This window comes from Diceros bicornis, chromosome 7 (genome assembly GCF_020826845.1).
Source record: "Diceros bicornis minor isolate mBicDic1 chromosome 7, mDicBic1.mat.cur, whole genome shotgun sequence".
Taxonomy (NCBI): domain Eukaryota; kingdom Metazoa; phylum Chordata; class Mammalia; order Perissodactyla; family Rhinocerotidae; genus Diceros; species Diceros bicornis.
In genome coordinates, this window is record NC_080746.1 from 59926359 (window position 1) to 59938677 (window position 12319).

Genomic DNA, 12319 nt, shown 5'->3' on the forward strand with positions numbered 1-12319 from the left:
TATTAGTATTGCTGCATTTGGACTGGAATTAGTCTTAAAGATAATCTAATGATTTAGTTAGAATTACAGTTGATATTAAGCATAGGGGAGCATAAGGGTGGGATAGGACAGAAGAAGTGATGGGATTTTTTATCATCTAAGTCTGATGTGTACTCAATCAATAGTCCATCTTTGGTGAACTAAATGATTTAAAATAAGCTTAGAATTTTTGCCTTAGTATTTCACTTGTTTTCAGGATTGACTTTAGAGTGGGGTTAGTCAGTAGGGCTGGGTGAATTTTCATCTGGGCGTCGAGTTATGAAGGATGGTTAGATTGAGTTTAGAATAGAGTCAGAGTTTCGATGTACAATGAAGTTAGAGTTTGGGTCAGAGAATAGGACATCAGTGTGGAAGGAAAGAAGTGTAGTATTGTGATTCTGGAGAATCTGACAATGGCTTATCTTTGCATTGCAGCTTCTACCTGCCTGGCACTGATCACAGCTCAGCTTCTTCATTATGGTGGTCCCCAATGGCAATGAATCCAGTGCCACATATTTCATTCTAATAGGCCTCCCAGGCTTGGAAGAAGCTCAGTTCTGGTTGGCCTTCCCGTTGTGCTCCCTCTACCTTATTGCTGTGCTAGGTAACTTGACGATCATCTACATTGTGCGGACCGAGCACAGCCTACATGAACCCATGTATATATTTCTGTCTATGCTTTCTGGCCTTGACATCCTCATCTCCACCTCATCTATGCCCAAAATGATGGCCATCTTCTGGTTCAATTCCACTACCATCCAGTTTGATGCTTGTATGCTGCAGATGTTTGCCATCCACTCCTTATCTGGCATGGAGTCCACGGTACTGCTGGCCATGGCCTTTGACCGCTATGTTGCCATCTGCCACCCACTACGCCATGCCACTGTGCTAACATTGCCTCGTGTTACCAAGATTGGCATGGCTGCTGTGGTACGGGGTGCTGCACTTATGGCACCCCTTCCTGTCTTCATCAAACAGCTGCCTTTCTGCCATTCCAATATCCTTTCCCATTCCTACTGCCTACACCAAGATGTCATGAAGCTGGCTTGTGCTGACATCCATGTCAATATCATCTATGGCCTCATTGTCATCATCTCTGCCATTGGCCTGGACTCACTTCTCATCTCCTTGTCATATCTGCTTATCCTCAAGACTGTGTTGGGCTTGACACGTGAAGCCCAGGCAAAGGCATTTGGCACTTGTGTCTCTCATGTGTGTGCTGTTTTCATATTCTATGTACCATTCATTGGATTGTCTATGGTGCACCGCTATGGCGAGCAGCATGACTCCCTCCTGCTCGTCATGATGGGCAACACTTACCTGCTTGTTCCTCCTGTGCTCAACCCTATCGTCTATGGAGTGAAGACAAAGGAGATCCGGCAGCGTATCATACGTCTTTTCCATGTGACCACACACACTTCAGATCCCTAGGTGTCAGTGATCAAACTTCTTTTTCATTCAAAGTTCTTCAATTCAGATATTAATATCAGCATTTTGGGAGATAGTATTTGGAAAAAAATCTTCCATAATAAAAACACAATGGACCTTTCAAAGATAAATCTAGTTGAAGAATCTCTATGTAGATAGGGGCAGCAGAATCATATATTCCATTTTTCAATATCATTTTTCCCTTTAGTTCTTCTCTCTATATAATTATTACAACCCTGAAGCGGTTGTGGTTGGAGGGTTATTACTTCCCATTTAACCATTCAGTCCAAATCTCTAAATTACTTGCACTGCAAGTCCGCAGCTTTCTGAGATAAGGGTGGTATATCTAAAGAATGTTTACCAAAGGATTAAGCATGGCAAAAGTAAAATACACACAAGAATACAATACCATCAAATAATTTGGTTTAAAACTATAATTTCCTCTTCAGAATCCTTAACCATATTGGATCTCAGAAAAAGAGATATACCTGCATTTCCTTCTTCAAAATGACCTCCACAGAGAATAATTTCTTTTCTTCTGGGCACCAGACTTTAAGAAGAAGATTGGAAGAAAAACCATGAAAAGACTACAGCTACCTACATTAGTGAAAGATGACACACTCTGTTCTGAGAGTTTTCACAGCCCATTTAGACTTTTCCTTATTTAATTTTCTTATCAACATTTTTATTTAGGCAAGAATATGATTAGTATCACCATTGTACCAATGGGGAAATTGATGTTCAATGGGGATCAGTGAATTACATGAGATCACGAAAAATTTGTCTTTGATTCCCAATCTCATATTGTGGGGAGGAACTGTTAGAGAGACGAATAGGGTAGTGACTTAGATATTTCCAGAGTCTTGCATTTTATAATGGAAGTATTTAATTTCCTTTCTCACTCATCCAGTATTGTATTTAGGAATTTCCTGTTAATGTTGCTGATGGCTTTAATCCCAATAGTTCCTGGTCCACTTGCCACTGTACTTGTGTAGTACTAGCAGGAATGTGTTTGAGTAATTCCCAAACAGTGGCTAGTTTGGGAAATAGTATGATTAGCTATTTCAGTGAGGACATTCACTGGATATCTGGAGAGACACTTTATGGAGAAATGTAACTGAGAACACTTAGAAGCTCATGGCAGAAATGACAAGTCTACCACAGAGCAGGGACTCAAGAGCAGGAGGCATGATGAGACTGAGCAGGGCCAATGGCCCATGTGGCTAGCCAGGAAGCAAGGCTAAGGCAAGCATGGGTTCATAGAAACTGAGAAGAGCGTATAAATGGACACCGTATATCCCCAGGGCTTTGAGCTGCCCTATAGGGGAAGCCCACAGCGTCAGTGCCCTGAGGAGAGGACACTGGCCATAGGAGAGGCCAATAAAGCCTGCATCCCTAGCAGCTGTAGTTACCATGAATATGTCCCAGAGGTCCACCCAGGAGCCCCACAAGCCAGGCACAGCACTTCCAGAAGGAAGCTGAATGGGAAGGAGGGGTGTGGGTACTACAGGAGTGCAGTAGCAACGGACAGGGCAGAAATGAGACCACCACCTACATGGGGAGTGCTAGTCAGACCCAAAATGATGTAGGTGAGTGTGAGAGGCAGGTGTGAGAGCATGACACAGGCCAGGCAGAGTTTTCTAGCCATAGCTAGTACCACAGGACTGTTTGGTAGAGAGGGCATGGACAGAGCATAGCTGATTTCTTGGAATGGAATCTGGAAGATGAGAATTGTTAGCAGTGTGGAATCTAACGTGCCCAAGTGAGTGGTGGCCAGCAGTACTAGAATCAATAAACTAGAATAACACAGACTGAATGGAGGATCAGCCTATTGCCCAATAGTGCCCTGACATTGGGATTGAAAGAAAGAGACAGACTTTTTTTCTCTTTAGGAAAGCAATACATGATTACTATAAACAAAAATATTAGACACTCTGAAAATATAAAAGAAATAAAAATATAATAAAAACTCCAATAAACCTTGTCACCTTAAAAGAAAAAAACATTGTTAGCATTTTGGTGTTTATTTGTCCAGATTTTTAATAAGCATTTGTGTGCATGTTTCTGTATGGGCATATGATGAATGTGTGTATCTGTTTATATCTGGAATCCTATTAGAGATATAGATAGATGAATAATAAGCAGATAAATCAGACAGACACGTTTTAAATTTCCTCTAGAGATGCAGTCATTATCCTAGATTTTAGAAGAGATTTCAAGTCTATGATAGTTAATTCTCAGGATAAAGTTTCATGGTTTTGATCCTAAATGACTTAATGGTTTTGTGAGTGTAAAAACACATACACACCCCCCCACACACCCACCATCACCATCGCCACTACCCCTACCACCACCTTCCTTGTGTTTCTCAGTAAGTACTAAATGCCAGATACAGGGACAGAACTATAGCAGGAATATCCTAACTTCTAGATCAGATTTCTGGTGACTTACTTCATGAATATTCACTGGGCCCCTGGAAGGGCCTGGAGTTAAGGACTAGAATGAGGAGAAGCTGCCTCTATTAGGGGATTTGGCTGGAGGTTAGGGTATGTTCTGGACAAAGACCTTCATTATATGCCTTTTACATGGGCATCCTTTTACCTTCCCCATTTCCTTTGTTTGAATATTTCTGTCTCTGACCCTACCATCTCAGCCACGTGGACCTTTGTTGGGTCCTGGAGAGGTCTGAATAATATTAAATCTCAGTCTATAAGTCACTTGCTCAATTTTTTAGGTTTTATCTGGAAATGTTTCATAAACATGTATTGCGTCCTCCATTCTAATGCCCAATGCTCTAGTCCAGATACTCACCTCTTGCTTGGACAATTACCATAACCTCCGTACTGGTATCTTTGCCTTGAACATCTTGGGCACTAGTCCTAAATCCCATGTAGCTTGCAGGAGGTTTTCCAAATACCACTCTGATTATCTAACTCCCCTCTTAAGATCCATCAAAGGTCTTTTATTGCCTCCCATGTAGAGTTCAAACATCTTAGAATGTCAGTGGGCTCCTTCTTTTCTCTTTTCCACCTGTTTTTATCTTATTTTGCCATCTCTAATTTTTCCACATACTATGTTTGTCAGCTACTTAATAATATTTACTGTCTCTCATTGATTTCATGCACTTTGAAAGCCTCTGTTTCACCATGTTTTCTTTGTCTGCATTGCCTTTTGCCATTTTTCTTTTTAGTAACACCTTATAAAATGAAGCTCTTTATGATTCATCAGGCCAAGAGAAATATTCTCTCTTCAGCATTCCCATACCTCTTGGCACATACTTTAGAACTGGACCATTTCCAGTTCAGAAAAGTTTGAGTGAGACTGCTGAGTCATATCTATTCAAATTAATAAAGTATCTTATGTCACTCCTTTTATTGAGTTGAGCTAAAACTTCCTTGGATGTAATGGACATAACACGTGGAAGGACACCCCCTTCCACCATGTCTGGTCTTCTTGAGATAGGCGGACCTGAATTTGGAAAAGGACCATATTATGCCATTGGTTTAGGACTTCAGAGTTTATGTTCATTGTTTAAACATCTTAAACAAGGTGTTCAAACTTCTTGTCCATTCGGCTGGCATCTCATAACTTTTTATTTTAGACTTGATCCAGAGGGAATGAAGCTGATGCAGAATCAGATTGTAGTCTGCCTTTTCTACCCCTAAGGAAGCCAACAGTGATGCAGGGCTTTTAACTCCAAGAAAATTGAAGAATGAGGGCATGGGGAATCTGGAGGAGATCTGAAATGGGAACATAAAAGAGGATGCAATTGTCAATGTCACACTTCACCACGGAAACTGCCAGGCAAGGGAGTCACTTGGAGAAATGGACATTCCTGAAAGAGGGTATAAGAAGAGTCAGTGCTGAGGCAGGTGGCACCATTTCACTGTGTCCCTAGCCAGCATCAGCTGATCAACACATTTGTTTATTCACTTATGCAACAAATATTTATGGAAAAAATATAATAAAGTAAGATACTATAATGGGGGGCTAGGGCTACAGACAAGAATAGAACAGAGAACCTGACTTTAGAGAGCTTTCAGTTACTACATATTCTTGCAGCAATAACTATGTAAGCTTGCTCCCTGACCCCAAAGCATCCTTTCTTTATTTCTGCCACTGAAGTTGTAGAGCAGAGTTAGGGTGGGTGGGGGAGGTCCACTTTAGACCATACATTCCAGAGTAACTTGTATTGGAGGTAGAGATGTTCTTCCAGTGTCTCCTTCCCAGATGTTTCCAGAGCACTGACTTTCTTCTAAACTCATTTCCTCCTTCTCCTCCTCTAATTCTTCCTTTTCCTCTTTTTTATCATCGCGATTGAGAGGAAATCTCTTCCTTACCTTTATTTTTATGCTGTTCAGATGGATCATTGTTCTGTATTAAAATATAGGTATACCACTGGAGGGAAGCCACGCTTCCAAAGGTAGGGAGTGCAGAATTGGGAAGATAGAAATTCCTTCTAGTGAAAATCACCCAGAGAAAGTATCTTTAGAAAACGTAGTTGATGAGAAGAAAGACTCTAAGAAGGAGGAAAAGAAGTATCGTCCTTTTTTGATCCAGATATAGAAGGTTTTATGTCTTTCAAGAAATTTTTCATGTCATCTAAAAGTTGTCAAATTTACTGGCATAAAAGTGTTCATAATATTCTCTTATAATTTTTTAATATCTGTAGCATCTGTAGTGAGGTCACCTCTCTCATTCTTGATATTGAAAGTTTGTGTCTTTTTTTTTTTTCCTTTCTCTTGTTCAGTCTGGCTAGAGGCTTATCAATCTTATTGCTTTTTCAATAAAACAGATTTTTGTTTCATTAATTTTCTCTATTGTTTTCTTTTTCTATTTTGTTGATTTCCTCTCTTTATTGTTTTCTTTCTCCTGCTTACATTGGATTTAATTTCCTCCTCTTTTTCTAGGTTCTTATAGTGGAAACTGAGGTTATTGGGATATTTTTTTCTTATTTAGGTGCTGTAGTGCTATACATTTTCCTCTAAGTACTGCTTGACATGAATCCCACAAATTTGATGTTTTATTTTCATTTAGTTAAAAATAATTAGTAATTATTGGCTTTAGAAGCATAAGAATTAGGCAGCTCTGTTTCTGAGGGGGCTATTTCCAAGGGCTAAGAGGTTTTGTCTTTAGTATGATATGAAAACAGTGTTGGCCAAGAAAGCCAAATAACAAACACTGAAACATGATCTTATATGTGATTGAGATTATTTCCTTTTTCAATCCTCAGGTTCCCTGATATGTATTCCCACAACACATTTTCTTCTCCTTTTGTAATACTCACCGTGACTGGAAATGCTTATTTAGTCCCTGTATTTGCTGCTGGCCTATATGTAATCACATGAGGGCACTGTTTCATTCAATTTGTTCATCACTGAATCCTCAGCCTTTAGCAATGTGCTTAGGGCATAGTAGAATCTTATGGTAGACATTGCTGTTCACCAAACCTACTTCCTCCCCGTCCTGGACACACAGCTAGGCATTTCCTAGCCTCCTTTGAGTTGGGTATGATTAAATTTTAGTCATTAATTCCAATATGAGTGGAAGTGACATGGCCACTTCTGTGCCTGAATCAAAAAACCCTCCCATGTATAAACTTTCATGTGACATCAAATGTGACTCGTGAAGCCATGTGTTACATATGGTAAACCACCTGCAGCTTGAGTTCCTAAAAATTATGTGCTGTCAAACTTCTCCCACTTGCAACCTTCCACCAACCCGTATTTGCACCAGGCAGTTGAATAAATGAAAAATAAACTACTAAAGTGTCAAGTCTCTGAACATATTTCTGTTGTTCTTAAAGTAATCTAGCCTTGTAAATACAACTCTAAATAAATAGTTGTTGAATAAATGGATTAAAAACTAGTTGTTGAATAAATAGATTAAAAACTAGTTGTTGAATAGATTAAAAACTAAAGGAAATACAACCTAGTGAGTTAAGGGCTCAGGTAGGACTACTCTTTATTCTTCCAGAGAAAACACTAGAGGTATGAATTTATCAAATAGAAGATATTTCCTTATGGTAGCATAATTATTACAAAGTCTTTATTAATCAAGATGACACCACACTGAATCTCATATAAGCTTTATTAATTTGCTTTGGGTCAATATCCTCTCACTTTTCCAGGAACTTTACATTATTGTTCCTTTTCACTCTTGAATATCCAAACTCACTCTCAATCATTCCTAGCATTTATTATGTTTAAGTCTCTTCCTTAAAAACAACAATGACAACCATAAGTATAAACCTGCCTAGATCCTATATTCCTTTTTTACCTCTTCCCTTTCATAGCCAAATCTCTTAGAGAAGTTATGTATAACATATCTTCACTTATACATCTCTAATCTAACTCTTCCACTGCTCCAAGATAACTTTGCCCTTGGTCAAACTATCAAAAGAGCTTTCACTATCATCATCAAGGATCTCTGTGTGCCTGAGGTTTTCAGTCCTTGTCTTCCCTGACTTCTCAACAACATTCAACACAGTTGACCACTCCCTCTTTCTTGATACATTTTCTTCCTTTGGCCTCTGTGTCATCACACTCTTGATTGTCTTATCTTTCTAGATACTACTTCTCAGTTTCTTTTGCACATACGTTCTACGCCTCCCAATGAGAGAATATGGTATAAAAGGGCCTAGTATCAGGCCTTTACTTGTTATGTAACCACACTTGGGTTGATGGTTTCTATTGCCATCTGCATATCTTGACTTCAGTTTTATCTCTAGACTAGACCATTTAGCTAGTTTAGAGCTCTAGGCCTGTAAGTTTAATGGCCTGTGTAATCTAGCCATTTGGATACTTCCAAGGGAGTTTGGGATCAAAGAGTCCGTAATCAAACTCTGATATTCTCTACCCAACTGTGTTCCTCTCTTCAGGTTTCATATTTCAGTTACTCACACCACCCTTTCCCCTGAAGTGCAAGTCCCAAACCTAGCAGTCCTCCTTGGCCCTTCCCTTTTCTTCTCTTAGCGTTTATATGCAATCCAAAATCAAATTTTATAATTTCTACATCTTACATAACTTTGAACCCATCTGTTTCTCTCTATCTGCATCTCCACTCTCTTAGTCCAAGTTTCCAGTAAATCTCATCTTAACTATTTCAGTGGCCTTCTAACTGATAAATTTTCATGTATTATGGCTTTAATTTAATCTGTTCTCTACAAAACAATATAAAATGATCTTTTTAAAATAAATATAATCATGTCAAAACCACCCTCACCCCTGCTTAAAACACTAATTATTTCCTATATTTCTGATTGGTCCTCATTTATGTTTTCAGACATATCTTGAACCATAGGTCCTGTGCTCTTGGACTTCCAGTCACACTGCCTTTCATTCCATTCCTTTATAGCACCATGGTTCCTCTTCTACAAGCTCTTTGGAGATAAGGTTTTCTTTGCCTAATATACCTTCCCCTAAATACTCACTCTTCCTTTTTCCTAGCTAACTTCTCTTCAACATTCAGACATCACCTTAATTATTACTTCTTGAGAAAAGCATTCTTGATCCCTTTGAACAGGTCAGATACCCTTATTGTGTACTTTCATAGAGCCATCCATTAATTAATCCATTTACTTAGTCACTGTAGTAGGCAGAATTCTAAATGTCCCACAAAAATCTCCTGTTCTAGTTCCCCAAACCTTTGAATATGGTGAAATATCACTCCTGTGACTGTGTTGTTATATGGCAAGGTTGACCTTAAGATAGGGGTTCATATCCAAGTGGGCTTGATCTAATCACATAAGCCCTTGAAAGGAGAGACATTTCTGACGCTGGTGATAGAAGTCATCAGAGATATTTAATTAATGTGCATTCCTTCCAGAAGAATCAAGTTTGGTTTTGGTACCATTTTATTTTCATCACCTAGCAGAGTACCTGGCACATAGGGATCACTAGGAAAAAAAAGATCTTTGTTAATACAGTACATGAGGGGTGAAATGTTCCAAGTTAAATAGCTGATAAGTATGAGACAGGTTTGACAGAATTTGAGTAAAGTTTGTTTACTGACTCTAAAGTTTATGTTTATAACCACTGTAACACATAATTCTATCTACCCAGTGCAGACACTATATACTCAGATCTTGTGATATGGAACCTCACACTTCTGGGAGGAGTGGTGATAAGGGAGGTAAGAAGAAAGATACACATCTCCTTATAGCTTCACTATGTAAGAAGATACACTCGGGTGGAAATATATTAATAAATTTTAGGATTGTAATTTTTTTTTTCCTACAAAAACTCTTTATGGAGCCAGAGTATTTCACTGAGGTGTGAAGGGCATCAATTCTGGGAAAAGGGCCTGCGAGATCCCCTAGGGTGAAAAACTAGGAAACCTCCACTAGGTGAGAGGGCTTGGTTTAGTCAATCGGTTGTTTTGCACTTCTTATACCTCCAGGTCAGCTACCCAGGTTCAACTGGAAATCTTTTCACAAACTTTTGCAATTATTTGTGTGTATTCTTTCCCCTGAAAGATCAGAGCTTCCCTGTAGGTCCATGTCTCCAAATTATCTCTTAAGTTAATTAATCCATTGCCCTTTTCCCCATTCAATTCATGTAAACATTTAAAAGAATTATTGAGTAGCCATTATTCCAGGAACACCACTAGGCATTGAGTATATTTTGGCACTTTGACAAATTATTGCATATGTGCAGGAGACAAATACAGTCAGTAAATAATTAGACAGGATTTTCTGAGAAATGAGGTTTATACTTGACAAAAGAGAAAGGTAGCTAGAAATATTGATGTAGGTAGATAGGGGGATGAGAATGTTGCAGACAGAGTACATGGAGTCTAGGAAGAGCCTGAGACCAGATAAGGGCTTAAACTTTGGTTTAAGTTTAAACCAAACTTTGGTTTGGTTTAAGTGGTCTTTTTGGTTCTAGTCTTGCCCATAAGTCCAGTCTTGCCAACATACTTCTAACCTCCAATTCATACTCCTAACTTATTTTATAGTAAAAAATATTTAATAAATTATTTGTATAAATTAGGTAGAAACCAAACTATTTAGCATGGTATGTTCAATCCTGCGCAATTTGGCTACCTATATTTCTGGCTTCAGTCCCTACCACTCTCTCTTCAAACTCTGTGCCACAGTCATCCCTATAAAAATATAACAGGTGGCAGAGACATAAAGTGCAGGAATGCTCTTCTTTCCACAAACACATTTACTTCTTCGAAATATGGAGCCTTTTTTACATGTTGCTCTTTTCTCCTAGATTTTTCCCTTTCTTACTCAACTCCTGCTTTGCCTAGAAAAACCCCACACATTTTTCAAGATGAAATAAGAAGCATTCTCTCATTTGTAGAGGTTTCTCTGATCTTCCCAGGCAAGTTCTGGCAACTACCAATTTGCAGGCCCTAGTAATCTCTTGTACAGAACTTTATTATGGTACTTATAAGTCTATATTCTGCTTGTGTACTCTTTACATGCCTTTATCCTGGCACAACACTGTGAGTTTCTGGAGAGAAAGGACTATGTTTAATACATTTCTCAGTCTTTAATCCTCAGCACTGCTTCCAGTACAAAGTAAATGGTGAACATAAATTTGTAACGTGAATAAACCTGATGGTCTTCCCACTGTATTAGCACAGATTAGGAATTTTCACTGCTTGCTAAGGGTAGCAGGTTCCTACAAGGCTACAGCAAGTCTCTTTTATGGTACCCAGATCATGTTATATTGCACAGTTTCATCAGCCTTGGACTTTCCCTCTCAGCACCCTGAACATCGCCTCCCTGATGGGCTTGGATTTGACATTGTAGATGATGGGGTTGAGCAGGAGGGGCACCATTAAGTACACATAGGCAACAAGAACACGTACAATGTGAGGCTGGTGCCTTCCAAAACGGTGGGTCATGGACATGGTGATACTTGGAATAAAGAAGACAAAGACCACCAGGATGTGGGAGACACAGGTGTTGAGGGCCCGGATACACTCCTGGGGAGAAGCCAGTCCCATGACAATGTGCAGGATGAGAGTGTAGGATAAGACAATGAGCAGGGGGTCTATGCCTCCAGTGGACACAACCACATAGAGCCCATAGTTTATATTGATGATTATGTCGGCACAGGCTTTTCTCATCACGTCAGGGTGGAAACAGAATGAGTGGGACAGGAAGTTATTGTCAAGGCAGAAGTTTAGGCCCTTAATAAAAAATGGCACAGGGAAGAGGCACAAGGGAGCATGGGCCACAATCGCCAGCCTAATCCTGATGATGACATTATTTGTGAGGACAGCTGCATAGCGCAGGGGGTTGGAGATGGCCACAAAGTGGTCAAACGACATGGCCAGTAGCACTGAGGACTCCACCACAGAGAAGGAGTGGAGGAAGAACATCTGGACCAAGCAGGCATTGAAGCCGATGAGCCGATGGTCAAACCACAGCCCAGCCAGGGTGGTGGGCAGTGTGGACAAGGTGAGGCCCACATTGTTGAAGGCCAGCATAGACAGGAAGTAGTACATGGGCTGCTGCAAGTTGGGAGTCCTTTTCACAGCCAAGAGGATCAAGCCATTTCCAGTGAGGGCTGCAGGGTACATGGCAGAGAAGGGGATGGAGATCCAGCCAAGAATGGCCTCCAGCCCTGAGATTCCAAGCATCAGGAAAGCAGGTGGCTGGAAGAAGGAGATGTTGCCATAGGACTGGGAAGGGATCATCCTTGGAGGAGGGATGAGGTGTCCAGAAAGACGTGACTTCTTCAATCTGGGTAGACACTGAGAGGATACAGGATGATAGGAAAGAGCAATCTACTATTGGATCCAAAGTCTACAAATCAAGTTCCATAATTGGTTGTACCATTTACTGATATGTTTAAAATATAATGACTATAACAATTGAAATCTTCGCTGACTCCTTATTATGTTATATTCC

General features: G+C 39.8%; 2 protein-coding genes across 2 annotated transcripts; one reads left to right on the top strand and one right to left on the bottom strand.

Annotated features, from left to right (window-relative positions):
* The first annotated feature begins 495 nt into the window (after nt 1–495).
* Nucleotides 496–1449, top strand: LOC131408710 (olfactory receptor 51E1). The gene has a single exon (XM_058545759.1). It carries the CDS (start codon nt 496–498, stop codon nt 1447–1449), a length of 954 nt encoding a protein of 317 aa, XP_058401742.1.
* A 9693-nt stretch (nt 1450–11142) lies between these two features.
* On the bottom strand, nt 11143–12105 carry LOC131408707 (olfactory receptor 51I2-like). The gene has a single exon (XM_058545756.1). It carries the CDS (start codon nt 12103–12105, stop codon nt 11143–11145), a length of 963 nt encoding a protein of 320 aa, XP_058401739.1.
* Between the last annotated feature and the right edge of the window lie 214 nt (nt 12106–12319).

Coding starts and splice junctions, on each gene's coding strand:
- LOC131408710 (XM_058545759.1), top strand. CDS start 496: ATGGTGGTCCCCAATGGCAATGAATCCAGTGCCACATATTTCATTCTA.
- LOC131408707 (XM_058545756.1), bottom strand. CDS start 12,105: ATGATCCCTTCCCAGTCCTATGGCAACATCTCCTTCTTCCAGCCACCT.